We start from the raw sequence: 27,958 nt of genomic DNA on the forward strand, positions 1-27,958 counted from the left end.
ATATTGCTTCCGTGTTTGATACACGGATACAGACGAAACACTCTAATTCAGCTTGAAGAGCATATCTTGAATAAGATTTGCAAATAACGGCCTGCTTTATTGCTTTAATAACTCTACATATTATTCAAACTACTTCATTAACAAAGTACAAATATCGTATACATGCAATATTATGGCAGGCCCACCTACAATAATATCATCTCATTCGTCATCTTCATGTAATATCATTCATATCCATCTTGCATATTGTTGTAAAAATAGTACATCAATAGGGTTACATCAGTCAAACATTATTTGCTATTGCTACACGAGTTTCATCCCGATGAGAAACGTTTCTAGATATAAATATTACACAAAGGAATTTAGACGTAATTTATACATAACATGTATCATATAATGAAAGCAGTCTGATGTATTTATCCAATTCATTTTTTTGCATTTATTGTGCAATATCCTTTGAAACGAATACTTTAACATTCAAATTATTATGCTGGTTGCTGCTAGCTAAAAACCTCTTTTTCTGTTCTCGATAATAACTTGTCTGTTGCCAGGTAATTTAGCGTGAACCTTGAAGCCCTTTGATGAATCCAAATCCACTTTTTCATACAACAGCACATCTAATTTTGCTTCCTGCAAGATTTACAAGCCAGTAATAGCTTCCAATTGTCATTGCCGATTAACAATCACTTAAACAAAGGTGTAGGAGACAAAGCGGCTAGAGGGGGAGGAGGGGGAGGGGGGAGGAGGGGTTTCTCAGCTAAATTTTCTCAAAAGCCAATCTGCATTTGGTTAAATGCATGTCAACAAACAGGCTACATTTGAATGTAGGGGAAACGAAGGATGCTTGAAATGTTCTTAGCGATCAACTTGTCCCTCTATGCACAAATATTGGAGGGACTATTCTTCATTTGACATACGTTAAGTAACCACAAAACCCATTATGAAATAGATATATACGATAGATATGTCAAAGTTCAAAAAAATGAAAAAAATAGGAAGTTACAATAATAAACCTATAATTACCTCGTTTTTTATATTCACAATCTTGTCAAGAAGCAAAAGTCGTTTCTTCTCAATTTTAAGATTAGAGAAATCCTTTAAATAAGAAAAATTGACTTGAAATAATTTGTGCAAAGAATGAAAATGTAATGGTAACAGTATATAATGACAATTTATGATCGGCTGACTCGAAACAAGTACCGTAAATCCTCGAATTGCCCCCCCCCCCCCGAAAAGCCCCCCCCCCGAATAAGCCCCCATCCAAAAATATCAAAAATAAATAAGCCCCCAGGGGGCTAATTCGAGGATTTACGGTACTTGCAGTGAAAGTAACATAGTAAAGATTTGAAATATTATCTTGTTTTGGCGCCTTGTATGACTAGGAGAAATATTAGCATATGAAACCTTTTATCTGATTGTTTATTCGGTTATATTCCGGCACGCTGCGTGGTTCTTTGTTTCCGTTTGTAAAAAAATATGCCCAAGAAGACAAAAAGAGTGTCAAAATTTGGAAGAATAAATGAAGACCTTTGATGACTGCAGGGGTAGGCATTGATTCTAAAGTTTTTATAACTGCAGAAAAATTTTTTATAAGTGATTTTATAGCTCGAGACATAAAGCTCGAGACAAGGCATAATTGAAAAATATTCTATTTACTATGTATATATATATATACATTATATTTTTCTGTTTCCTAAAGTCTTTTTTATTCTAGAATATGATAGAGGCGAATCTAGAAGCTTTCGGTTTGCTGATGTGTTGTTTTTAACGCATTTGAGCTTCAAACTTCTCACAGCTAGGCCCTGCTAGTCCGCCACTATGCGCGCCAGTCCACCCAGAGACACACGAGAAAACACTGATTCTGAAAATTTTTACTACTGCGTAAACCTATGCACATTCTCTGTGTTCTCGTCAAAAGTGCATTTACAATCAATTGGATAAAACAGAAAAAAACTCAAGGATTATCCACCATCCAGAATTTAAAAAAGTGCTCTTTATATAATGATAATCTTATAAAAGCAATAACTGCACATACCGCATTACCGCTTTCCGATTCACTAAAAATGTAACTGCTCAGATGATGAATGGCCAATAAGTAAAAGAATGGACACCAACTTGGCCTGAAAAGAAACCGTTAAATGCAAAAACAAGATTAAGGGCTACTCCAACAGCCAAAATTGAAGGCCAAAAAGCTTTGAAAATATTATAAAAAAAACAAGGAAGAATCTTTGAGATAGGGGCATCGACAAAATACGCATGCTCAGAAGGAGTGGGGGTAAAGGTAGGTTCAAAGATGGCCTACGGTCGCAGAAAGGGCGGAATGAGGCCCAAAGGGAAGCATCATATTGCGAGGATGGCTGAGCTGTTAGAGGCGCTGACTACAGACCCAAGGGTTCGTGGTTTGTCCAAACTTTCACCCAGAGTGAGAAGAGTCGCCTTCTCTCTGTAATTCCAGGCCTAGGAATCATGAGGTATGGTCACATCGAGAGGAAGGACCAGGATACTGCTCGATAAGCATAAGCTTCTCAGTGTCCTACAAACTATCTTCGGATGCTAGGTAGAAACAAATACAAATACAAAAATCCATACATTCTTAACAAGCACACACAAAAAGCCTGTACAGTCGAAGCGGGAGGTCTAATATTCCTGAGCGTAGATAATTATTAAAGCAATCGGAATATCTGAATCTTTATAAATAACACATGAAAGCTGGATGTATGCCGAATGAAAGCTGGTAACTTGATCTTGCTCTGCTCTGGTCTAATCAGCCAACACGAGACATCAGCGATGGCGTTGATTTGTCATGATAAAACGGTATAGACCATGCAACAATGTAATTTTTCACATGCCTCTAAACAATCTAAGCATTCTTTTTTCCTCAATTCGTCTCTCTCTCTTTTCATTTCCCTGCCAAAATTTGGATTTTATTTCCCTTCTCTCCGTTGCTGGGATAATTCTGTAACAGCTTTCCTTTCTCGCAAATCAAAAAGCGATGTGAGTTAAGGCAGTTAACAACCAAGAAAATCCATTCACCTTATCAGCCCCGTAGCGATGCTTTTCAGATAAAGCTGGATCATTCCTTCATCTTCTTCTAGTGGATCCAGAAAATTAGACAAGGGTATAGTTACCTGACGAAAAAATTCAGAAATGATGTGGAACATATAAAATCATTATTAAGGTATGTAAATAGGTTAGATATATGAAATAAATGCGATGACATTGTTCTATAAGCTAATAATGCTTTCCTCTCTATACTCTAGCAACTTTATATAAGAAACGCAGTAATGGGACTGTAGAGCAGTTACATCTAAAGCATCAAGGGTAGAAGCATAATAAAAAAGTTCAAAGAAAAACTAAAAGGTAATTGGATAATACTGAAAACCTGCTTACTGATTTTATTGGCAGAGAGAATATTCGAAGTGTTTCACAGTTCTCTCCCCAAAGGGATTTCCTGTATTTGACGTCAAATCTTTGTGGCAAGGGTATGAGCAGAAAGTTGCTGAAAAGTGGGTCACCAAATGACGTACCGGAAAACTGGACAAGGAGTGACGTAAATCTGAAAATAAGAAGGAACACTGATAAAATAAAAATTCGGCAAAGAACTATTAATTGAATCAAAATATCATAAAAACTATAACAAGAATTGGTAGTAACTATTAACTCACAGAAATTAACGAATGTTCGAGTTATCGAGGGCTCAACCGTATAATAGAAGGTTCAAGGGTGTGCAGAAACAGTTTGAAATAATATAAGTTTGAGTAGTCGGGAGTTTAAGCTTTAGCGATTATACTGTATTCGTACAAGCAAGTTCTCATTTTAAATTTACACATTACACATAATGAAGAAATCGGAACTCACAGGTCATAGAAAGATGAAATTCCAGGAAATCGCTTCTCAAAGCAAAGTTTGTCTAGATTTTCTGGCTTTGTGTATATTCTTGCAAGCGCTGCTAGCAAATGATGAACGGGGGGCTCGAGAAATGCATCATTACCTAAAACGTATGATTACATCACATAGGAGCAGATGGCATCATTAATGAAAAACCAAAAATAAAAAAGGAATTTTCAGCGAAACACTTGCACTGCACATATTTTTTAAATCTTCCAGAAGCAATGTACTTGATCATGAACTTGAATGACAAAAATAAATAGAAATGCTTTGCTAGAAGGACCGATTCGAGAAAAATACTGAAAAATATTCTTGGCTCCAGAATACCATTGGATTCAGTGCCAATGCTATTAAAAATTTTAACAGTCCATTGCTAAAAATATCTGCTGTGATTATACATGAAAGAAAAAAGAACAGCATCACAAAAAACTGTCGAAATGTTGAGAAAGCCATTTTGACTCACCGATCATGAAGATACAAAGAATCCGCACCAGTTTAAAGGACTGGTCAATATCCTCAAGAGCTTCTGGCATGTACACCTCTAACAACAAGATCAAGGAAAGGCTCATTTCTAGAGTCTTTATCGCATCAGTAGTCAATTGGTTGATAATTTTCCCCCGCAGTTCCCTAAAGCAATAGAGGCATTTAATAGAAAAATGTAGACTCAGGATACAACAATGGCCTAACGAGCCTATCACCTACCTAACGAGATAGAAAGATGTACTAGTATATCACACACGCCAAGCATTTATTTCCTAAATAAAGCTAATGAAATACCAATACCAAATTTTTGGAGGACTCGATAACAAACTAACAAAATAGTTTGATGTTGTGTTAACAGAACTTTAAAATACATTAAAAACCACAAAAACACATGGTTTGATATTCAATGAAACAACATGATTCTTTTGTGAAGACTGTTTATAGAATAGAAGAAGCGGATTACAGTAACGTCGACCACGTTCCATCTATACAGTGCTGGGGTGCAATCTCGTTCGCTTCCACTCCGTAAAATGAATAAGGAAATAAAGGAAACATCGCTATTTTGTCTCGACTCTTTCTATCTGGTCTTAAGCTCTTAGAACAGATAGAAATATAAATATTTGATCAGAATATAAATTATTACAAAATAATGATAAAAAAGCAAGATACTGACATGCTTACAGCCATGTTGTATAAATTGAGTATCGGCAGAAACACCCAGTCCATTGGCAGGAGTGGCCCCTGGTTTTCTGGCAATAGGAATGACTCTTTGTGAAGCGTGCCAGTTCCTGACCTTGAAAAAATAATTTCTTTTGAAATTCATTTATTAAATGTTCAACTGCAGACGTTTCTGTTTATAACAAAGCTTCATTTGAAAATATATCTATTTTTGCATTATATTTGAATACATTGTCAATTACTCTTTGATGTATAGAACATGAAGGTTCTAAGTTGCAGTCTAAAGGTCATCGAGTACTTCATGACAGACCGGCAAAACAGCAATATTCATTACATTTTCAACTAGATATTCCCGTCTCAATAAATCATCTTTAAGGCCGGTTTCTACTTGATACGCTCTGGTCGCGCGACTGAGTATGCCCAAGATTTAACTCTATCATTTGTTCTACTTCTTGAACTGCTGAGCGACTGTTTGCGTCCACCGGTTCGCTGATTCGTCGAACCGCATTCGCCGAAGTCGCGCCAAAGAAGATGACTTAAATTGAAACCTACCTAACGAGCGTTTATACAGGGAACCCAGAGGATTAGTAATACTTTTCCACTTAACGATCCAAAACCCTGATACATCAGAACTCGTTACTTCAAATATTTGCAAAATGAAATGAAAAATATTCAAAAAATTTGCAGTAATTTGGTGGGTGATTGGTTTAGATTTAGAAAACAGAAATATCTCTCACAAACCTTAATTTTTCCATGGCTTTTCGGCCATTTTTGAAGCAATGGGCAACGTAAACACTACAGGTAACAGATAAATTATCCTTCGCGGTATTGAGAAGTGAATCTAAGCTTTTCACGTCCTCGTTTTGTTCAGTTGAATGAGAAGATAAATCCAAATGGCCTAGCATTTTCGCCACCTTTTCCACCTGCGAATCTCTATTTGGAGAAAAATTGATAAGTTTGATGGATGAAACCAATATCAAGGGTAGTATATTGGACAGGTATTGATGACTATAAACAGTCTGTACAACAGAATGTTTTACAAAAGGATCACTACAAAGGCCTAGTCTAGATACACAATAAATTCCTAATCCAGAACCAGTCGATTTTACAATTACATATAAAATTTAGATTTTATAATTTATAATTTTATAAATTGATAATTGAAAGACTGCTGAATCAAATCACCGAGGAACCTTTTCTTTATCTCTTCATTTTGACTGCTTCTACATTTATTTTTATAACATTTTTAACTTTCAAAATGAAACATCATTCGTTAGAAGTAGCTTTAATTCTTAAACATCGACTATCGCTAGACATCTTATAAATATAACGTAGTCAAAAAGAACATTTGTAACAAAACCAAACACAATTATGCAAGTTACTCGAATTTCATGTACACCTAAACATTATCATGAAACTTGTTTGTGATGCTTAAAATTTCAAGACTTTAAAGAACACAGAAAACAACACATTGAAGTAGTTTAAAAAAATACGATAGCATTAGCACTCGAATCTCCGAAAAACTGTACGAGCTCTAGCTTTAAGATCATTTGCTAAGATTTTCAAGCCTTTATCCTTTTGTATAATTCAAACGATTTTATCCTACACAGTTTCATGATATTTTTATCTCATGACAAATACGACAGAAGCTTATCTTATCGACAATATAGAAACACTCGAAAAGATCAAAGCGGGAACACGATAATCTTAATCGCCTGGATAGAGCAATGTTCTATTATTGAGGTTGTCGGGGCGATCATGAACTAATCATGCGTAACTTGAAGTCGAACATTGATCGGAGTGATCAATCATACTAATGATCACTCAATGACCATGATTGTCTCTATCGTTCAAAAAAATATGTGGCGATTAAGGGGGTTATAGAGGGTGGGAAAATCAACTGATTGAGTGGTCTTCAACAAATTCCTTATAAAAAAGCACTGTTCGCTGCCATACATGCTCCAAGCAAAACTTACCGATACATGCTTCGACGAAATATGATCTCCATCATCAAGTCAACAGCCTCTCCTGATTCATTGTGATGCAGAATACCCAGCAGCTTGAAAGCGGATTGATGATAAAGTGTAACTAAACCAGGATCCATTAGCGTTGAATCAACACAGTTGATCTACAAAATTAGCAAATAGATTATATCGAATAATACTTTCATAGTTTTACATATATTTTTTATGATACCATAACCATGCAACCAATCTAAGAATCCTTCAAGAGATAAAAACATTTGCCAAAATTTATTCCTATAAAACTTACTCTGAGGTCCACTTTGAGGACTTTTAAAATTAAAACCAAATACGTCTCATTTTTGGAAAAGCAGGTTCATTTTTGCGGGGATTATCTCCAGGTTAAATACCCTTAAGATCATCGTCTAGTTTCATTTTCAATCTTAATTAAACTTCTGGAATGGTCTCAAGCCCTTCGATTAATAAAAGAGTTTGTAGGTACTGTTTTTCATAATCGTGCCCTCCCTACCCAAGACTCGCCTTTAGCCCCGCAGAACGACTGGACATTTTCACTGAACATGCACTGGACAAATGTCCAGCGTAAATGATGCATTGTTTTGCCACCTTGTCCAGTGTTGTCCAGTGTTGTCCAATGTTGTTCAGCGATGTTAAGTGTTGTTGAGTCGATTTTGAAGGCAGTCAAAAATGTTCAGTGGAAAGGATTATATTTCTTTTGTTCATTGACGTTGTAGAGAATTGTCAAGTCGTTTTGCCACTCTACTGAACATTGTCCAGTTCACGCGCACGCAGTTGATGTAATGAATTGGATTTTCCGCGAATTTATTTCCCATGTTCAAATTCAACATTAACATTCAATTCGACGAAGAGCAGATAAAGGCATTTCTTTAGTAGCGATGAGTCTTCTGAAGATATAAGCTTTAGTTCCGATGAGGGAAGCGATGGCAAAGAGCACGAGTATGGTGATTGTGATGAGCCTTGCTAGGCCTAACTCTTCTTCAAACACAGTTTTTTCCGTGGGCATTCTTCAACAGGGAAAAAGTTCACTGGACAATGTCCAGTCGCTCTGCCACCGCCAAATTTTTCTGATGTCCACACACTGAACAAAGCGAGCAACGCCCAATGCATGGCCAGTGCAAATGTCCAATCAATTTGCTGGGGCTTTACACGTCATACTCCAAACTAGGGCATGTGAGTCAATCCATAAAGCCAACAGTTTGTAATCAGGCAATAGTAGAGTTTGGCCAGGTTAATCTCTCATAAACATGTCCTGGCTCAGCTAGTTAAATTATGGATTATATTGACCAGCAGCCCATTGAGTGTGACCCAACAAAGTTCAACAATTGTTCGATGACATCGCAAGAAAGTTTCTCTACTATTAACGTAAAACCAGATATGGAATATTATTCCTTGATAACCTTATTCAATATAAAAACTTAAAAACAAATTTGTCTAAAATTTTGTTTGAGCTCCTTTCTAAACTGATAGTTTCCGTCCGAGGAGGGCTTTTCAAACCGGATTGAGAAAGCGACTCGTGATTGCGTCACAAACATTAAGTGAAGGGCTTCTAAAAGCAAAGAAAAAGTACGAAATATCTTGGGAAGACCAAGACAGAAGGTAAAATCGGAAAACAAAACCGAAAAACAAAGGCACAGTTCGCGTTGCCAGTAGATTGAATCATTAGATGATAATCCCTGAGGCCAAGAATTAAGTAATACAACGAGACAAAAAATTTAAAATCAAAGCTGTAAAATGTAACAGATAAAAATGTTCATGGAATGAAAACTTTAATCATGATCTCTACTTACCGTGACTTGAAAAAGAGATAGTAGGTTGTAAAGAAACTTCCTTTCCACAAAGGAAGAAATCGCAGACGAGGAGAGCTGTAGAATCAATCATGGAAATAAATCATACATTAATTCACATTCTCACCAGCAGGCAAAAAAAGATAAAGAAACTTTCGAATAATTATTATCATCTGCTCTATTAATTTTACAAACTGAAAATTTTATGTTTATTCCGTTGAAAATTTTTGTATAAGATCATTCACATGACGGTTGCAGCAATCTAAAACTGTCATTTTTACACTACAAGAAATATACCACAGGGAGCAAGACCTTTTTGAAGCATATATTTTTCTCGAGGACAGAGTTTATGCAGTTTAGAGCTGGGTGATTGAGGCAGTAGCCAGGCTAGACGGTATCTCTTATTTTGCAATCCCATAACATGGATTAAAAATATATTTAGTCAAAGTTTTCAATGATTGCATTTACCTCTCTATATAGATCTCGTGGTACAAACCCCTTTAATCTTTTTTCTAGTGTGCCATCAAAAGTTTGATACACAAACGTTTGATACATTCTACTGTGCCATCCAAAGCACACATGGTCATCCGGTCTCTTCTTTGGATGACACTTACAATTTTCATACTTAAGCAGAAAAAATAGAATCTAAGGTAGCTTTATACCAAATAGTACAAGACCCTAAATTTGATTAGACAAATAAAACAAAACCTGATTGCCCCTTTATATATCAATTAGCCTATCCTTGATAAATAAGTCGTATACAGTGTTTGATAACATATCCTATTCCTGGTAAGTTTGTGTCGTATCAAATTTAGGGGAAGTGCTTACTTGATATGTGGAGGACTTCGGCGAACATATCTCCTTCAAATATCTAATTAAACCTTGTTCTTTCAGAAATGGTAGCATCTATAAAAGTAAACATATAAATTAAAAAAAACCAGAAGATGCGGCGTAAAAAACTCTTTACGATGACAAAAAATGAACGGAAATTTCTATCCAATGGAGATCGAAAGAAACGTGACTGGAAAAATGGCACATTTGATTTGTGCCTTTCTTTTAACCAATCCGCGACAAAGAAGCCCCACACAAAGTTGATGGGTCCAAGGGACAAAACTCTTTCTATTTACTAAAGTCAATAATTTTTGCTTTGATGAAGACAGATTCGAAGACGCCTAAATTAAAAATGACCTTTTTCACCCAAAAGTTTCAAAGCTCTCAGAAATTTTTAGTGCAAACTTGGTTCTCAAACAAATGAATGATGTATCGATGAGCCTAAACAATTGCCAATATAAAACAGATTAAAAAGACAACTAGAGGAGGTTATTCTAGATATTACGAAATGGGCAGAAGAGGTTCATCTGCCCAGCTAGCCTATCAATTAGGATAATTTGGTTACAACAAACGATTCAATCCATGACCTGCATTTGAGATGTCGTAACGAATAATAGAACTAGACACAGTACCTGGCGGCAACATCCTTTATTGACAACCGCAATACGATGAAGGAGCTTTGTAAATGCACTTAGAAATATTACAGGGGGCTCGATACTGCTGCACATTCCCCTTAACTTTGCCATTCCGTGATTTGGAAAGCTCCTGACTTCATGACTTGAACTAAGAGTATCCAGTGGTTTGGTGAAGTCTGAAAATTTACTGAAAGAGAAAATAATAAAGCTGCATAGATGGTTGATTAATAAGGATCATGGCGAAACTGAATTAGCAAAAAATATCAATATAAACAGCCAAATATTATATACATCATACAATGCATAAGATAATATCAGAAATATAACATCATTTTTTGCAGGCACTACACTGCTGCTGCACTAATGGCTTATTCACATAATAGCATATATGCTTGATAAAAATATAAAAAAATAATACCTTTTATAACTAGCTTATGCATAATAAATTTAAAATTAGGCTAATGTCTTTCGTTAAATAAAAAATATGACAGGAAGAAGACTGTTAACTTTGCATAAAGATACCTTAAAACTCCCATAAGTTTGCTCAATTTGCTCGATTTAATGATGTCACCTAGAAATTCTCCCATCCATCTTTCAATTTCAGACAAGAATCTGATCTTATCGACCGATTTCTAAAACAAACAAAGAAACGAACAAAAAAACCGATTAAAAACTCCATTTTGTAGCTTGTACTTATTCAATAATACATATTTACGGATCAACATAATCGTTTTTAGCAATACTAAAAAACGTATTTTAGCAAGGTTTAAAGTTTTATCCTTAAATATAGATTCTACAAGTTTTAAATTTTGAAATAAAAAATAATCCCTTTAAAAACAAAACATTTATCACTAGCCAAAAGCATCTTTATCCAATAGAGAAACAATCTTCATGACAAAGGCTTCATTATGTAGAGAAAAAGTTTAATGAAATAATATTTCTGGTCTATTTTTGTTTAGTCTTTAGTTACTGTCAGATATCTGTTGCATTAGGCGCTAATGCTTTCTTCAATAACAGGAAGGAGGGGGGGTATTTTGGGGAAATGTGAAGGGAAATGTATAGACTAATGAAGCTCGAATAGCAATCACAAGAAAAGAGAAAGGACAAGCACAATATTATACGCCGCTGCATTCAATACGTCAAAGTTACTTCTTTTACACAAGTCCACAAAGACGTGTAATATTTCATTGTTTACGGTTCACGAATAAGAGAACTGCAAAAGAATAGAATTCTTACTTGCTTCGAAGCACTCTCGGTATAAGCTGCTAGATAAAGAAGGGTGCAGGCCATGTAACGCAGATCATCAGTCTGTAACTGAAATGCAATGCAGTTCACGATGTCAAGAACTCGCTAGATACAAGAACATTGGTTTCTGACTATATGATAAGATTGAATAGCAGCTAACAGCAATGGTAAAGATACTCTCCTTTTATCTGTGGAAATGGGGACGAACTTAAGAATAACTGTCTATTAGTAATAGTTATAGTACCAAAGTATATAATATTTAAAACTCATAATGGGAGGTTCGTTTATTCAATAACCAAATGAAATAAGAAAGCCAAGTTTTTTAACAATTTTTATCGTCTGACAGAAGGCAAACAGTTAATTGGCTTCAGGCTAAACTCAATTATGTCACCCTGACAGAACGATGTCTTTTTTACAGGGAATGCAGCACAAATTACAATTCAAGTATTGACGAAGATGGATAGCAAACAGCAAAGATGAAAGATGTCTTTTTTTGTCTATGGATATAGGAGGAGTTGTATATTTATTAATGACGACCTCAGCAATTACAGCAATGCAAACTATAGTATTTATCTAACAACAAAGTAGTTTATAATCTACAAATAGATCAGTAAATAATGAGAGGTTCGATTGTTCAATAGCGAACGGAAATAAGGTAACCAGGACACGTTCATTGCGTTGAAAGTTAAAAGAGGAGACATGTCATTAGCTTTATGTCATTTCGGCAGAACATTGTCACCCTTACAGGGAAGTTTCCTAGATATAGAAGGCGTTAGCACTATAAAAGAAGTACTAGATATTAAAGATCACCTCAAGCTCTGTTGATGAAAATGCCTTTGCCGTGCTCCTTATTGACTGCCACATAATGGAATCGATGCCGGAAACCATACTCCAGTCAAGGTCTGGGACTAGCTCTTCGACGTCACAATCAAAACGAACCTTCTGAGCGGATCGCGTGTTTAAACCCTCCTCTGCCGACTTGTAGGTTGTCATTTGCACCACAGCCGCAGCTAGGAGCACAAGACTGGACCTCAGGTTTAGATACTTGCCATCATTATTTAAGACGTATTTTTGTAAAAGTGATATCAAATACGGATAAACATCACTAGAACAGACGAGAAAATAGATATCAAACATACTGTGAGTATCAATTTTTATTGCAACATTGCTGAATTTGCAATTTCGTGTAGTAAAATAACATCATTTTTACGGGTTTAACTTTATTTTGTCCTTCGACGGAGTTCATTTGTACTGCTAGGTATACAAAACTAGAAAAAATTTTCTTTAGAAAAACAACAGAAGATGAGGAGACAGTGTGAAAATAAAACAGTTACAAATTTCAATTTGAAATTTTGCCTTGAGGACAGAGGACAACAGGGAAAGATCTTTCAACAAATTTAGGTAGTTTCAAATATCTTCCAAGAAAACTAACATTGTTGTTGAGCTGGAAACCCCATACAACAGACAAACTCTCCAAATATGTAGAGACTCAGTGGCCAGTTGAATGAGGCTTGATAACCCATCGTTGTCCTCATTCACTGATGACGTGTAGCGGAGAATTCTTGCAGGCAGATCAAAGTCGTTCCACTGAAAAAAAACATTTTGATTAACTTGGAAAGTTTTCAGGATGAGAATTGAAGAAAAAAATTTTTCGCATTGAATACAGCCTAGAACACACCGTAGATAAAGAAAATTTCGGTGAATGGAAAAATAAGTGGGAAGATATATTTTAGCAGGAGTATTGCTAAATGGTTGAATCCCTTTAAGTTGGGGTGTCCAGGTGTGTCAGGAACTTCCAGGATACGACTTAACGGGATTCAACTGTGTTTATTTGTTTGCTCAATGAGTTTGTTTCATTCCATGCGAAGCAAACGTTAGGCTAGTGAAATCTCTTACAGTTTTGTACGTGCATTATCTTCTTCAAACAAAGGCTACTTTTCAAGTTTGAAACAGCCTTCAAAGGCTACATTTTTCATCACTTTATTTGACCTTAGTTACGAAATCTAGCAATTAATAAATCAATCTAGCATATATTCTATCAACTTATACCAACAGGCAAAAAAAGACACAAAAGAATGTAGAACTGGATCTTCCTTTCACCAAAAGTCCGCAGTGCCAAAGGAAGCTATCTTTTAAGATCTAAGTGTTTAATAGTGTTCAACCGTGATTAACAATTATTTTCTCCCATCATCACACAACTTTGTTTATCCAATCTCAATGTACAGAAAGGAAACATTTTACCACCAATTCTCTCCTTTCGTGCTGACTCAGTACGTGAAAGTTTAATTAGGCTATTGACACTTGGTAAAAGCCATACGAAATAGCTGTAAACAAGGTACTACTGTTAAAGGTAATATCGCCAATGAGCAAAAACCAGACAAATTCTACAAAAAGCAGTGGAAAGGCTTAGACGAGGTGTGGTGCTTTGAGCTCTTTTTCACTGACCTTCCACACCGTCGTTGGACATTTGACCTCCAATTTTAAGTAGCTCTGCCCAGACACTCACCATAGTCAGATTAAGACATAGTAAGGTCATTCAGAACAAATCTTCAAAATATAAAAAAAATATAAATACCAATTTTGAAGAGATACTTTTCCCAGCCAAACACATTATTCTTATGAGCCGTAGTGCTTTATAAAACGGGATGTTTTCTCTTGCTCCTATCGTATTGGACCACGTTATCGGTAGTAGCTTGTTGAGTATCGTTTGCATCAATCTTGGGCATTTCAAGATTTCATAGCAGGATTCGCTCGAATGGAGTGCAACGCGACTCAGGATTGTCATGCAGTAGTTTATAGTTGTGCCATCTGGTTCACAGACTTCAAGGATATACCTCAGACGGGGTAACAATTGTATCTTGAGCAAACCCTGCAGAAAAATGACATATGAGATTGGAACACCATTGAGACAGCCAACGAGAATAAAGTGTATGATAAATCTCCAAGAGCGATTTTCAACTGACTGCAACAGGGATTATTTGAGCCCAAAAGTGTTTCTAAAGCAACAGGTTCGCATATAAAGGAAACAGTCAGCTCAATGTTATTTCAAAACTGATTTTCACTAAACTTCACAAAAACAAGGTAGTTAGCGAGTTAGAGATTTACAAGAGTAAAAACAGTACAAAGCGTATACAATTAACAAGATGACGGTATTGATAACAAACTAGGTTTTAGATGATGATGTTGATTAGCGATTATGATTGATAGCGATCGATTGATTAATGGTCTTCATGATGTTGGTTGATTGGATGATCGATGATTTGCAGCTCTAAACAATAAATGAATGTGAAAAAGAGGGTATTGCTATACATTTGAAATTTAAGAACTAAACGCGTTTCGCTAGTAAAACAAAAGCAGTCATCTAAAAATTTGTTTGTCTCAATGAACAATTCAATCAAGGAAACTCTTACTGGTTTCTATAAATGATGTTCCTTTGAAGATACTCACGTGGCGACAAGCCCATCTGTTTTAGGGATTCCTTAATCTTCTAGGTTATGGTAAAGAGTTTGGTAAGATGTCACAAGAAAGGGGAAAGGGGAGATAGTGAAATAAGGAAGAGAAAGGCCTTTGAGAAGCCCATTAAAATCCTGACAAACGTTACTTTTGTTAATAAAATTAATAATATATCTTGCCAAATCTACGTTTCAGAGCAGTTACTATACCACAAACACAGAATTGCCAGGAAAGACGTCATGTGCAGTAAAGTACCACAGGCTAATTTTCACTTAAGTTTGAAAAAGTTCAACCAATCTTTCGATTTCTATCAGGCCTTTTGCTTTGCTTTTTAGAATTTGTTCCATTCCTGGAAGGTGTCTTTTGAATTTTTCGCATTGCCATAAATGTTCTAAGTTTTCTTCATGTAATCCACACCTTCTGCAACTTATATTATCATACTTTCCTTTGTAATTAGCTTTTAAATTGGTCATGTTTAGTTTCAATTTTAGCAACGCTGGTCCCTTTTTATGTTTTATATATTCTTTTATTCCAAAATTGCCTTTCTTAATGAACCTCATCTTTGTTTTATCGCTATTCTTAACTTGCTGCTGTGAAGTCTGACTTCAAGAAAAGAGAAAATGGAGCGAAATCCACAATCCTGGACAAACGGTTTTGAGTATTGAGTACTTAAATACATATGCTCCAATTTAGAATAGGGGGAGAGAGGATAGATGTTGAACCATACATGCATGCTACTGGGCACGTGTCGAGGGGTTCGTCTCAACAGCTCTGTCCAACATTGTAGGTCCGGTGGCATGTAGATGAGGCTTCTTTGAGTACTAACTATTTCCAAATCGATTTCCAAGAACACTCAAATCGCAAAAAAGGACACTACATTATCCAATGAGGCTCGATGCAAGAGAAGATTACTCTTCAATGCATAAAAATATTCTAGCTTAATTTCGTTGAAGGAAAACCCGACACTGGTTATGATGTATTATAATCAACGTTGCAAGTGGGAAAATGCCATGCAACAGCTTTAAAAATAGATAAAGGTGAACTACCTTGATGAGATCAATCCCCATAACTTCAGGGTCAGTCAAATCTCTGCCTTTTTCTTTTTTTAATATTTTGATTTCCTCGTTTCCACTTAGCGGTTTTAAGCATGTTGCTTGAAAACCTTCATCAGCGTACATCAGTTCGTCTAGGACAACCTTTTAAAGGACGAAAAATATGTCATGAACAACAGAAAGGAAAGTAAACTAAGGGAACTGAAATATCCTGAAGACACTTTTTGTATGTATCATCATTTTAAATATATCAAATTACATGAAAAAACTGTTTACCGGTCTTTCATAAAGTGCTTGGTGCCGTAAAGGCAGAGCTGTACATGCTATTGGTGTATAGAACAGGACAGTTCAAAGTTGCTACTCTGAGTTTCACGCTTAATGCGATTACAAAGCATTTGTATAACAAATTCTGTAATCATTTAATTTCTTTATGTAATTCATATCCTGAAATCGCAATGCAGGTTAGCTTAATTAGATTCGTTGCCGTTAAAATCTGACTGCTAACACACTATTGTAATGTTGATGGCGCTTTCAGCAAAAAAAATTTTCAATTCACCCACAGTGTCGTTTGGACTGTCCAGCAATGCTGAGAAGGCATAGATGGCTGCACAATTGACTGCATCTGTGGCATCGTCCAAAGCCCAACGCAACAGAAATGGTAGTCCAGCATCTAGGAGTTGTTCCAGTAAACATTCTTGTATTTTCCCGTCAAAGGATCCCCGGTAATACTACGAAAGAAACCCCAGAAATAAACGACTGAATGGAAAATCAGCAATAGGTTTTAGCTATCATTATGGGTGGAACACAAAAAGAGCATTTCAATAAAACATGCTGCTTGGTAGAATAGATCAAACCAAAAGTTTGAAAATAATATCTACGAAAAAAAAGAGCATAACACAAGAAAATAGAAGACAGCTTTGATAGCCAAGTTTATAACAGCGATGAAAGAGGACCTAAAAACAATTATTCATTTAGATCAAACCCGAGCACAAAAAGAGTATTGCATCAATCCCCATTCCAACCCATACCCAACTTCGCATGGGCTTTGTACCAACATACATGCAAGACAGGATTCTTCTCGATAGACACATTTTTATTTCCGACCCGCCATTCAAGCACTTCAGAATATGCAATTACGACTGCTCGGGGTGTAAAGCTTCTATCTCCAATCAGTAAATACTATCATTAAGCGGTCTCTGAACAATGGACCTCTAGACAAACTTATATATCCTTAGAGGGCCCTATTTCAACGTTTTTCCCAACCCACACTACACGTTCGATAGCACTTCTCCAAACTCAATACTTTTGGTAAAGTTTCTCATTGGTAAAACTGAAGTCCCGCAAGATAGCAGCAAACGACAGTAGCCATGTGCAGCAGTTTCAAAATACTGGTTTCGCTTTTCCCATTAGAAGCAGATACAATCTACCGACAAACAACTAAAACATATATTGTACTAAAGATGTTATGTTTGATTTGATTACTAAATACGACCGCATCAACCAGTCATTTCTGTTACACAATTCTAAGACAAAAGGGGTCTATATGCAAAAACGTGTTCTGGAGGTACGGTGGAAAAATCCAGTTTTTCAATTGTACTTGTACGTTGTATCATAGGCATCGTGCAGTGGTATTAAGTTTTTACCTGCTCCAATACTGCTGCAAGAAGCTTTAGGGCAAACACTCTTTGCTGCAGAAAATTGCTTCTTGCAAGATGGAACAGTTCTTCAAGAGAATAGCCGGGAAGTTCAGGGTCTTCTCCATGGTGATGCAGTCCAAGGTTAGATGGTAAATCTGCATCTTTGAGTATAAGTCTACCTTCCAGATCAAATCTAGCAACAGTGGCAGTCTAAAATCAATACAGAGGACAATAAGATTCGTTCACAAAAACAAAGCAAAAGGGTCTGGTAGAAGACTTAATCTAATTTTGCAATTGGTTCCTTACATGAGATAAGACGAGATTGAGATCAGCTCCAGCTTTTATGGGCAGTGCCACCGAGAGGTGGGGGAAAGGGGGCAAATTGCCTTGGGCCTCGAAGTCTAGGGGGGGGGGCTCATTAAGTCATGAGTTCTGTTTTAAAATTGAATTAACTTTAAGTAGCAATATCTTGCTTAGAAAGAGCAAAACATTTCAAACGAATGAACGAATTTAAGCTAAAATGAAAGGCATGGTCACAAAAATGTTTTCCTCGCTTCGCTCGCAGGGGCCTCATCGTCCTCTTTTGCCCCAGATCCTCCAAAACCTTTTGGCGGCCCGGTTCATGGTGGGGGGGGGGGTGGATTTTTGATTTGACAGAAAAATCAACACATAAGCAACTAACGCTGGCTCATATTCATCCGGTGGGAGAGGAATTTAGTTTAAAAAACGATAAACATCTAAGTTCGTCTCGTCGCCATAATACCAATGGCTGTCTAAGTGCTTGCATAATTGCATTAACGGTTTCTATCTGTTTTACAGTTTTCTTTATTGAATAATTTATTTAGCTTATTGTTACTGAGGTTGGGAAAACCTGGGACCAAACCACGGACTAAAATTGGCGTTAAAAAAGACAAAAACAAAGGATTGGTTTTTTTATACAAGAAATGCATTTGAAATAAATTGTACAAAGCAACAGACCCCTCCTTCTTGTTGGACGATTTTTGGTGCATCTTTAATCCACTGTAATTTTTCATCTTCAATTACATTCATGTTAGGAATATGTTTGTCGATATCAAACTCTTTGTGTGGGTCAAAATCACTGCTATTGTTCTTGGGTACTTTCTGGTTCGAAATTTCATTTTCAACATTTTCGATAATCACTTCCTGCTCTTCAGAATCATCAACTGAGATTTCGTTCATATGCAGCTTTTCCTTCTTGCCCTCTGATGTCTTCTTCTTCTTTAAAAAGGCCAGAAGTTTAGGATCTGTAAAGCAATGAGTCTCAAGGTCAAAAACCACAAGTTGTAATTCCTTTGCAAGCAGCTGCATAACAAGAACAGGGTGCGTGTTATAAATACAGGACCTTAGATATAGAGTCCAGAAAAGTGTTTGTTCTTCCCAGATTTTCCTCAAGCTGTAGACACCTTCGTCCGAAAACAGAAAAATAAAGGCATGACTAGGGCGTGGCATTTTCGTTTATTTTATTTGACTTCCTCACGGTCAATTACCGTATGACCGCCATAAATTCCGGGCACTGTACAGGAAATTGATTACCCCTTACCCCTTTCCAGACAATACTTACTTGCAGCTACTCTTAACAAATCTACAGACAAAACGGGGGAAACAAATTCAGTGTGAATTAGAGAAACTAAATGTAAGCAACATCTATTAACATACCCTCTCGCTGAAAAAGAGTTTTGCTATTAAGTCAAAATATTTGGTCTGGCTATTCGTGCTAACGAAAAATCGCTTCTATCTAATTTGCACTCCTTAGCTAAGTTTAGAAAAGTAGGCTTCTCTAGGTGACTTTCATGGGTCTATCAAAGATGAAAGGGGGCGAGTTGCGGCAATTTTACAGAAAAATTAAATCACACAAAACTAAGAATTACAACTTCTATTCATTGACATATCATTAAAGCTTTTGAAATATCTCATATTGAAGACGTATTATCTCGCAACTTTAGCGGGCTAGTAATGGAATTTCGGAAAATTGTTACATCAATCTGTTATTTGATTCGAGAAAAAACAATTTAGAAACGACTGCCCCTAAATTGAAAATCATGTTTTGAAGGTCTAAACTAAGACATAACTTTAATTGTCAAAGAAATTCCAGTCGCTTCGATTTTCTTGATATTTGCATACACAGAAAGCTTGGTATAGTTACTAAGACAGTGGCGGACACTTGGCCAAATATTGGGGGGGGGGGCAAGCCTATTGTTTTGATAAGATAACGTCACATTTGTCTAATGCTTTAGAACAGAAGACCATTGCCTTTAAAAATATTTGGGGGGGGGGGGAGGTAAAAACACTGACTGAAAGAATATTAACTAAAGTCTTCATAAAACAAAATTTTATTAGCAGTAACTCATCACAAAATATAAGGATGGAGTAAATAGCAGTTATCAACATTATAGCTAATTACAACATGCACTACTACTGCAAGGGTCAAGTTATATCATTTATTTGAATCTTTATTTAATTATCTTGGGCTTTTTTTGCTTCGAAACTTTGCACTTAATTTAAAACGGCAAAACAAGCCATAAAATTTCTCACAACATTGCCACAGCAAACTCACCGAATGTTGCCTCAAGCTTTGCCTTTGCTTCTAGAATCTCACCTTCGGTCATCTCAGCCAATTTGCGAGTATTTTCTTTGTGAATTTCGTCCCTCTCTTTGTCAGCATTTGGCCTTGAGTCAAGGTCTTTTCCGCTCACTATTCCTATATTTTTCAAACGCGCATCTCCTGAGACATTTTGTTGTTTGGAAGCATTCTTGTCATCTTTTGATTTACTGTTATCCACAATGCTGGCAGTTTCGGACTCTCCACCGAAAGACACATTTCTCTCTTGTTCAAGCCCAAATGCTGCTGAGTTTTCGGACAGGAACTGCCTGGCAAAAAGGCTTTGCTTCTTGTTTGCCTGAAAGAAATACATAATGGATAATTCAGTAGAATTCGGAAACATCTTCTCATATTAGTTATGCACAGTGTACGTATTCAGTCGAAGAATAGCCCAAAAGCATTTATCAGAAAAACTAACACTTGAGCTTACCAAAAAAATTTGTTTCACTGCTTTCTTTAAGCGCAACAAATTAAAGTTTAAAAAATAGTTTGAAGTACTACCGAGAAAGGAGATTAAATACCAAGAAAAATTTTCCGATCAGCCATGGCACTTGGAACAATTTATTACGATAGAGTTCTTACTACATTAAAACCAAATACTAAAACCACTATTAACCGTCTATACGGAAGTAAGAAAAGACATGTTAATGTACAGTCTTCAAATGAAAGGGCTCTAAAATGTCCAAAAATGTATTGAACTAATTTGAGCAATTCATGCAATTTGAGCGTGATAAAAAAAGATAACATAGAAAGTGGTTTTGCTGAATTCGAATTCCCGGACTTCCATCTCGATAACCTTTAACATACTTAATCTGTTTAGGCGATTTGGCTGACGTCAGGTCTTTCTGGACATAAACCAAATTAAGTGTCAAACCAGTGACAAAGTGAACAAATATACCGAAAGGAAAAGCCCATGATTATTAAAAGTCTGACAAGATTAATTGTTCTTATTTTATTTTAATTAATATGAAGAAGGATTGTCTTTACTTACGATAACAACTTCATTGGAAAGACAAAAATTACTTTGTGTTTCTTATTGGACCATTGCGCTAGCTGAGTGCTACAAACAGCAAAGGACGAGATGTTTTATATAGCAGTTATAAAAAAGCATAAATGCGCTTGAAGTCGATTGTTTAAGAAAAAATAATCCCATCAAGTGTACAAACCAGTAAAGAGCGTTTAAAATATGCACTAGTAAGAAATGGTAAGGAGTCAAATAGGATAAAAATGAATCCTAGCTAATCTCAGATGTTTGTACTAAAAACTTTGTATCCCAAATTCTGGCACTGGATGTACATCTTAAACCGGCTCTTTCTAGATAATGTACTTTAATCCGTTTTCCTATCTGTTACTTTACTGTGTATGACAAACAAGGGACATAAGAAAGAAAGAGTTTGACAAATACATAGTTAGAAGTAAAAGTCAATTTGTTACGTCATTTAATATTAAGCAATAAGTATATTCTGTAGACACAAATATATACAAATACTTGATCAAATTTTCGATCAACCCTAAATACTCGCTTTTCCGTTTCCATGCTCAAAAAGATAGAGCTACAGACAATGATGGTCGCAAACCCAATTGTTTGCAGGCACAATTTAACGCAAGACCTCCTCAATCGAGCTTAAAGAGTTGACTAAAAAATACTTTAAATAACAGCAGGAACAAATATAGCAAATAATGTGAAAACCTTTTTTAATAGAAAACATTACACTTTGAATTCCACTGCTCCGTATTCCTTCAGGTTTCTAACCAGCAAAAAAAATTTCGACCAAAGGCTAAATTTGCAAAACTCCTTTGACAAACGGTAAATCAACAAATATCTAAAAGTTAACAAAATAGTAAGAATGTTGATGAGTTTTTTTCACATCATATTCACTTCACACTAACCCCTCATTTTCTCAAGGCAGTTTTGATTGAAGCAATATATACTGCTCATTTCACAAACCTTTTGCTCGTGGGTCACTATATCTTTTCCAAGGTGAGGTACAGATGGAAAGCCTCCTTCAAATTGTTTCTGCTTCATTATTGATGGTTTTATGACATGACGTTCCTTGAAAAATGAACCGATGAAAGATCAACTTATTCACGCCATAGTAGAGTATTTCAAAGGCACATCATAAACCGAAAACGAAGAAAGGTGAAACGTGGATCCATAATATGATAATTTGACAAAACAGGTTTCTTGATATACTTAAAAAGCAAAAGATCTTACTCTTAAAGAAGTATTGCCAAAGATATTTACTGCCTAATATACTTAAAATTGAATCACCAAAATATATTTGACATTCGTGAAAGAGAAAGCTTGACACTAGAAAACACATAAGTAGATGTAGCGGTGAGTGACTTTATTAAATGTCTCAATTTAGATTTAAATTCCCTTAATTCTTCCACTTGTAGCTTTATAATCATATTATCACTATTGTCAATTAAATTCAGAAACATGGTGTTCAGTCAGTAAACACCAATATCTGGATTGGTTACAAAACTATTCTGAGAAGCTTCCAAACAAATTAAAGCAAAAAACCCATTTTTTCAAAGAAGTTATTAGATTACAGACCAAATCTCAATTAGTCTCTAATATCAGCTACAATCTAAAAGATCATTTTCGAGTTGTGCTCAATTCAAGATCTTCAAAAATGTTATACCAAAAACACATGTCATTCTATACCTATGGCTCTCTTCCATAGGGCATGTCATATCTGGATCTGTCATATGTTATCATTTCGTGATAGCTGGCTCCTTGTTAATTAGATTGACTTCTTGGAACCAGACTGGCTCAGGAATTGGACCAGAGCAAGATCAGGCCTCTGGCTAAATATCAAGCCTCTAGGGTTTCATAAACTATACTATACGCTTTTGTGGGCTACTTTGAGATATGTTTCAAGCAACAGTGGAAAGCTAACCTTGATCCTTGATAACATTGTTGTAATATGATTGTCTTTCTCTAAAAAAAGATAAAATCAAAAGCTTATTGATGGAATATAGTTTTGCAAAACTCAATAAAAGAGCATAAAATAGCATGAAATATATTATAGTCACAGTCTAAACAGAAAAAGTTTAAAATTGTAAGAATATTAGCTCGGGTGATGATTATATATTCTGTGTTTTGACGAAAAATAAAATATATCAGTATCGAAAATGATCCCATTCACACCTTCTAGCAGCTCAAATGCACTAAGAGTGTTCTTTGAAGATCCCTAGGAAAAAGCATTAAAAGAAACCAATTCAGTAAATATGCTCTGAAATGATACAAAAATACAGTAGCCTGAAGCTGACAGTAAACTTGTCAAGACGGTTTTTGAAATTGATTTTGAATTTCTATGGAAATATCAAGAAAGAAGGACAAATTTTAAAAAGAGAAATTCATCAAAACCAAAGAAGCTTTCGCGAACTAAAATCCAAAAACCAATAAACCAAAAATGACTACTAAAACAATACAGGTGTAAGACAATAATCATTAAAAAAACACATAAGATATTGTATAGATAATTCAAAACACCAGGGGTTGGCAACCCATGGGCTGGATGCCAGAATCCGGCCTGGGAAGAGTATTTTTGTGAGATCAAAAATATCATATTATAATTTTTGGTTGGCGAGGATAATCTTTCAAGTGGCCACAAATATTGAATGAAACCAATCGATACAAAATTAGATTATCTAATATAATTCATGAAACCTGGGAATCATGGACAGATTTGTTCACTATCCGTTGTTTCAAATTCATCCTGCTTGAAGACAGGACAGCAAATCTTTGAGAGACTGGTAACAGTAAACAAATGCAGCAAGTATGAATCTTACTGGTTGCACTCATCGCAGTTGAGCAGGGATCACGGTTGTCCCATTTTTGTCATGTCTTAGTTACTAGTGTGCTGGGGGGCCTTTTTTGGATAAATTGATGTTAACCTAAATTTCAGTGAATGTTCTGAGTTAAAAAGGCTGATACTAGACATTGATTGGTTGAAGATTCTGCATGTCCTTCCTAGGATGTTTTCTCCAAACCTGAATGACATCCTTTTCAATTTTGATTGGTTTTTTCAGTTTTCCCTTTTGCACTTATGATTGTAACAGTCTTATCTATCATTGCAAAACTTTCAATGTAAATGAGAGACTTGTAAATGTAATTTTAGTGTAATTGAATTTTTCATTATCATTACTATCATTTCATAACAACTATTCTGTTTGCTTTTCTTATTACAATTGGCCCGATTAAAAAAGTTTTGAAGGATCTAGCCCAGTCTCCAAAAAGGTTGCCCACTCCTGGTCTACACAATAGTGGTTTTTCATGTCCATGTAGATAGACTCCAAAACTGCTAGATGGAAAGACGATTGGGCTCTACCAATAATTGGAAACATCCCCACTATAGTCTATTATGCAATCTGCTCACACAGTTCACCAGTAAATGCTGCCCAATAGCAGAATTGCATGTTTTAGTATTACAGAATTAAATTTATTGGCAGCACTGGTTGGGCAACCACAACTGATTTTTATTATGAGTTGTTATCCTTACCGGGAGCAATTGCTCACACAAGAGAATTCACCAGAATGCTGGGCCACTTACATATGGGCTATTTCTTATGAAAAGGCCTGACTGGAAGTGATACTGCTATGTTGATATCCTTATAAATATTGGAAAGAAAAAGGACAGCTAATTCCTTGATCCTTAAGTCCAAAATGATTCTAAAAATCCTATTCTTTATACTGTGAAGGCAAAAACAATATACTATCATTTCCTTGAGCTCAAACCATGAAGCCATATTCTATCCATCAAAATTGGTAAGGATGGACAGATATTTTGAACACTGAGAGCAAATTATTATGAAACCTTCCAAAAAGCTGTCAAAACCAGCTATGAAGCCAAAGTTTAAAAGGATTTAGGTCTTATCAAGCAATGTAAAGAGTGTTTTACCTCTGAGCTTGTTTCCATTCTCATTTTAAATCTTGACTTTTTTGAGAATTTGTCTTCATGCTGGTGCTCATCTTCAATGTTAAAAAAAATTCAGATAAAAAAAATTAATAAAAGCTCATAATGAAATCAAAACAAATTAGGCTAAGCAGACATCCCAAAGTTCAAAGAATAACATGATGATCATATTTACCTGTTAACACAATTTTCAAAGCAGAAAAAATATTTAGTAGTTACTTGAAGTCAGAACCACAAAGAGCAAGAAAAACATGCAGGAATCCAAACGAATTACTAGAAAGCCATACTACCCAGAGATTGATAGGAACTCTACATTGGTTGGCCAAGAACTGAAAAACTTTTAATGAGGCTTTGACATTATCAGGTACATCAAACAGGGCCTTTTTTAATACATTCTTACTAAGTGGCAATTGCTCCACCAGCCGTAGTGACCTTTCACTTTCGTAACAAATTAGCTGTTGTCTTCATCATTTTATAAACAGAGGTTTCTCTCCCAGCTCATTTCTATTCAAAATGGCTAATTTCCTTGCTGAATCAAGTAGTCCCTGTCTTTACCTGTGTAATCACCCAATTTTAAAGTAGTTCCTACTTCTTCCTGGTTGCTCCTGTCCGTTCCTGGCCAGGAACGTTGGTTCCTGCACTTGATGATTGCCAACAAATTAACACCATTTTATCAGTGCAACTAAAGATAAAAATGTCCTTCAAAATAGTTAAGGTTTGACTTTTTTGGTTATAAATAAACGTTTATACAGCATACCATTTTTGTGCAGCGATACAATGTCCCTGTTTTTATCCGACGACTTGCTGATGGTAGCTGATGCGTCCCTTGCTACTCTTTGAACTTTTGCAGAAGGTTCTATGCCTTGTTGCATGAACTGGTTTTGAAATCTTATAAGATCTTCTTCGTCTTCTTTTCTTTTAGGCCTCTGCATCTTGATTTACACAACCTTCGCTTAATTTTTGCTGTGAGCTTGTTGCATCATGCATCCAAATAATTCTAAACAAATGCAACTTTTAGCAGCCATTGTCAAACAACCTCTTTGTGGCGGGCAACGTCGTCGCTATGCTTCATATAAGGCTCACAGAAAATTCCTCTCGAAACGGTTCGAAGTGTTTGAAATATAAAAAAATAATTTTTTGCATCATAAATTTTCGATGAAAGTAAAAAGTAGAATAGTTTCTTACTACAAAAGAAGATCGAAATTTCGATTCCACTGATAGACTCGCTTATTGCCTGGTCTAATGATGTTTGTAAAATGGTTTAACTGATAAAGAGTTTAGACCTTGAAACTGTTCGAATTGAAATGTTTTGGCAGAAATTCGTTAGGTTAAAGGAAGTTTAAACACACCATGTTTTTACATTAAGATTTATTTCACACCCCTCCCCTCTGTTAAATCATTAAATCATTAAAAATTCAAGTTTAGGCCTAGTCAATCTAAAGAAACTTTACAAAAAATGAAAGTTGCTTGCAACTTCTGGCCCATATAATAGGCTATTTTGAAAACACTACCTGTCTACACTTATCTGTATTTTCTGATCTCTGCACTACCGATCGATGCTTGCTCTTCTAAGCCATTACAAAATCCTTATTTGAAAACTATCCGTTTTGTTTATGGTCTGTTTTTGGCAAAGTACAGTATTTTGGGCAAAGTTTTTTTCTTTCTTGTCTGATCAATGTGGTATCAAAGCCAGTGGTGGCGCCAGAGGGGGGGCAGGGGGGGCTACAGCCCCCCCGTCGGAGGAGGCTAGCCCCTCCGTCGGAAGATAAATTATGCTTGAATTTTTTTTGTCGTTACGAAAAAACACGATTACACCATTTTGATAGCATTTTTAGCCAATCTAATGGGTGTAGCCACCAAAATTTTCCCGGGGGAGTACCCCCGGACCCCCCGAATTTTCGGCTCGCAACGCTCGCCTTCGGTCTCCAGTACCCTTACAATTCCTTGTCGCCCCCTAGCCCTATCGTTCTCTAAAAAAATTAGCCCCTCCGTCGGAAGTGCTAGCCCCTTTGTCGGAGGAAACCTAGCGCCACCACTGATCAAAGCCAAAATGGGTATATTCTTCCAAGAATTTAGAAAAAATTCAGGCCCTGTGTACTGACTTTGTAAATCTGATTCGTACCTACTGTGCTCAGCAAAGCAGCCCTTTTGTGAAATGAAATGTATTGCGACAAAGGCATTCAAAATGACATTGTGACTGCTTTCCTTAGATTTTTCTTTTTTAATTGGAAACGTTATTTCTACGAATTTAAAACGTTATTTCTACGTTTTAATATTCCATAAACATTTCTAATTCTTGTAGAAAACGTTGAAATGACTACGTTGAAACTTTTTCACCCCTCCCTCCCTCCACCTTTAATTTTACTCAGAGGGGGGGGGGGGGGGGGTGGGGTGAAAGAGGGTTGATATTGAACTATACACGCATACCACTCGACGCAATTTTAGGAAATCTTTTCAACAGCTGTGCCCATTGAAAATACCAAAAGTAAGTAACTATTTCTTCTACAGCTTTTTCCGATAATTTGGGGTGAACCTCTTTGTTCTCTCCCTAGTACTCTACCCTTGCCAGTACCTTTTTTTCTCTTCCTGGCGCTGTTTTCCCAATTCTAACAGAAGGGAGTTTGATAATCAACAGCTTACAGATAGCAGTGTTATTAAAAGAAAAGCCATTTTGTCGATCTTCTTTGATACTCAAGCAAATGTTTAAACAATGCAAAGTAAGTACAA

At 36.0% G+C, this 27,958-nt stretch overlaps 1 protein-coding gene across 2 annotated transcripts; it reads right to left on the reverse strand.

Annotated features, from left to right (window-relative positions):
- Window positions 1–84: 84 nt before the first annotated feature.
- Window positions 85–26,866, reverse strand: LOC135684722 (RNA polymerase II-associated protein 1). 2 transcript variants are annotated; one of them, XM_065200362.2, is made up of 28 exons: window positions 25,989–26,866; window positions 25,193–25,287; window positions 23,464–23,506; window positions 23,213–23,253; window positions 22,255–22,359; window positions 20,262–20,604; window positions 18,665–18,951; window positions 17,693–17,896; window positions 16,610–16,777; window positions 16,044–16,193; window positions 14,120–14,413; window positions 12,977–13,131; window positions 12,355–12,649; window positions 11,536–11,613; window positions 10,822–10,931; window positions 10,297–10,486; window positions 9,662–9,739; window positions 8,837–8,911; window positions 7,026–7,177; window positions 5,791–5,982; window positions 5,045–5,164; window positions 4,352–4,515; window positions 3,859–3,991; window positions 3,391–3,556; window positions 3,034–3,128; window positions 2,036–2,120; window positions 1,024–1,095; window positions 85–630 (listed from the first exon to the last, which is right to left on the reverse strand). In XM_065200362.2, exons 1-28 carry the CDS (start codon window positions 26,161–26,163, stop codon window positions 505–507), a joined length of 4,191 nt encoding a protein of 1,396 aa, XP_065056434.2. In that variant the 5' UTR covers window positions 26,164–26,866; the 3' UTR covers window positions 85–504. The 2 variants fall into 2 exon arrangements, with proteins under 2 accessions (XP_065056434.2, XP_065056441.2); XM_065200369.2 differs by having other exon boundaries at window positions 25,217–25,287; window positions 25,989–26,289.
- Window positions 26,867–27,958: the final 1,092 nt, after the last annotated feature.

This window comes from Rhopilema esculentum, chromosome 10, assembly GCF_057945365.1.
Source record: "Rhopilema esculentum isolate cy_ngs chromosome 10, ASM5794536v1, whole genome shotgun sequence".
NCBI lineage: Eukaryota > Metazoa > Cnidaria > Scyphozoa > Rhizostomeae > Rhizostomatidae > Rhopilema > Rhopilema esculentum.

What these genes read in the sequence shown, in the direction of transcription:
- LOC135684722 (XM_065200362.2), bottom strand. Translation starts at nt 26,163, where the DNA reads ATGCAGAGGCCTAAAAGAAAAGAAGACGAAGAAGATCTTATAAGATTT. An exon ending in TTTCATCAACAGAGCTTGAG is followed by an intron (nt 11,614 to 12,354) that starts GTGATCTTTAAT and finishes ATTGCATTTCAG; the next exon opens with TTACAGACTGATGATCTGCG. An exon ending in TACAACATGGCTGTAAGCAT is followed by an intron (nt 4,516 to 5,044) that starts GTCAGTATCTTG and finishes CTATTGCTTTAG; the next exon opens with GGAACTGCGGGGGAAAATTA.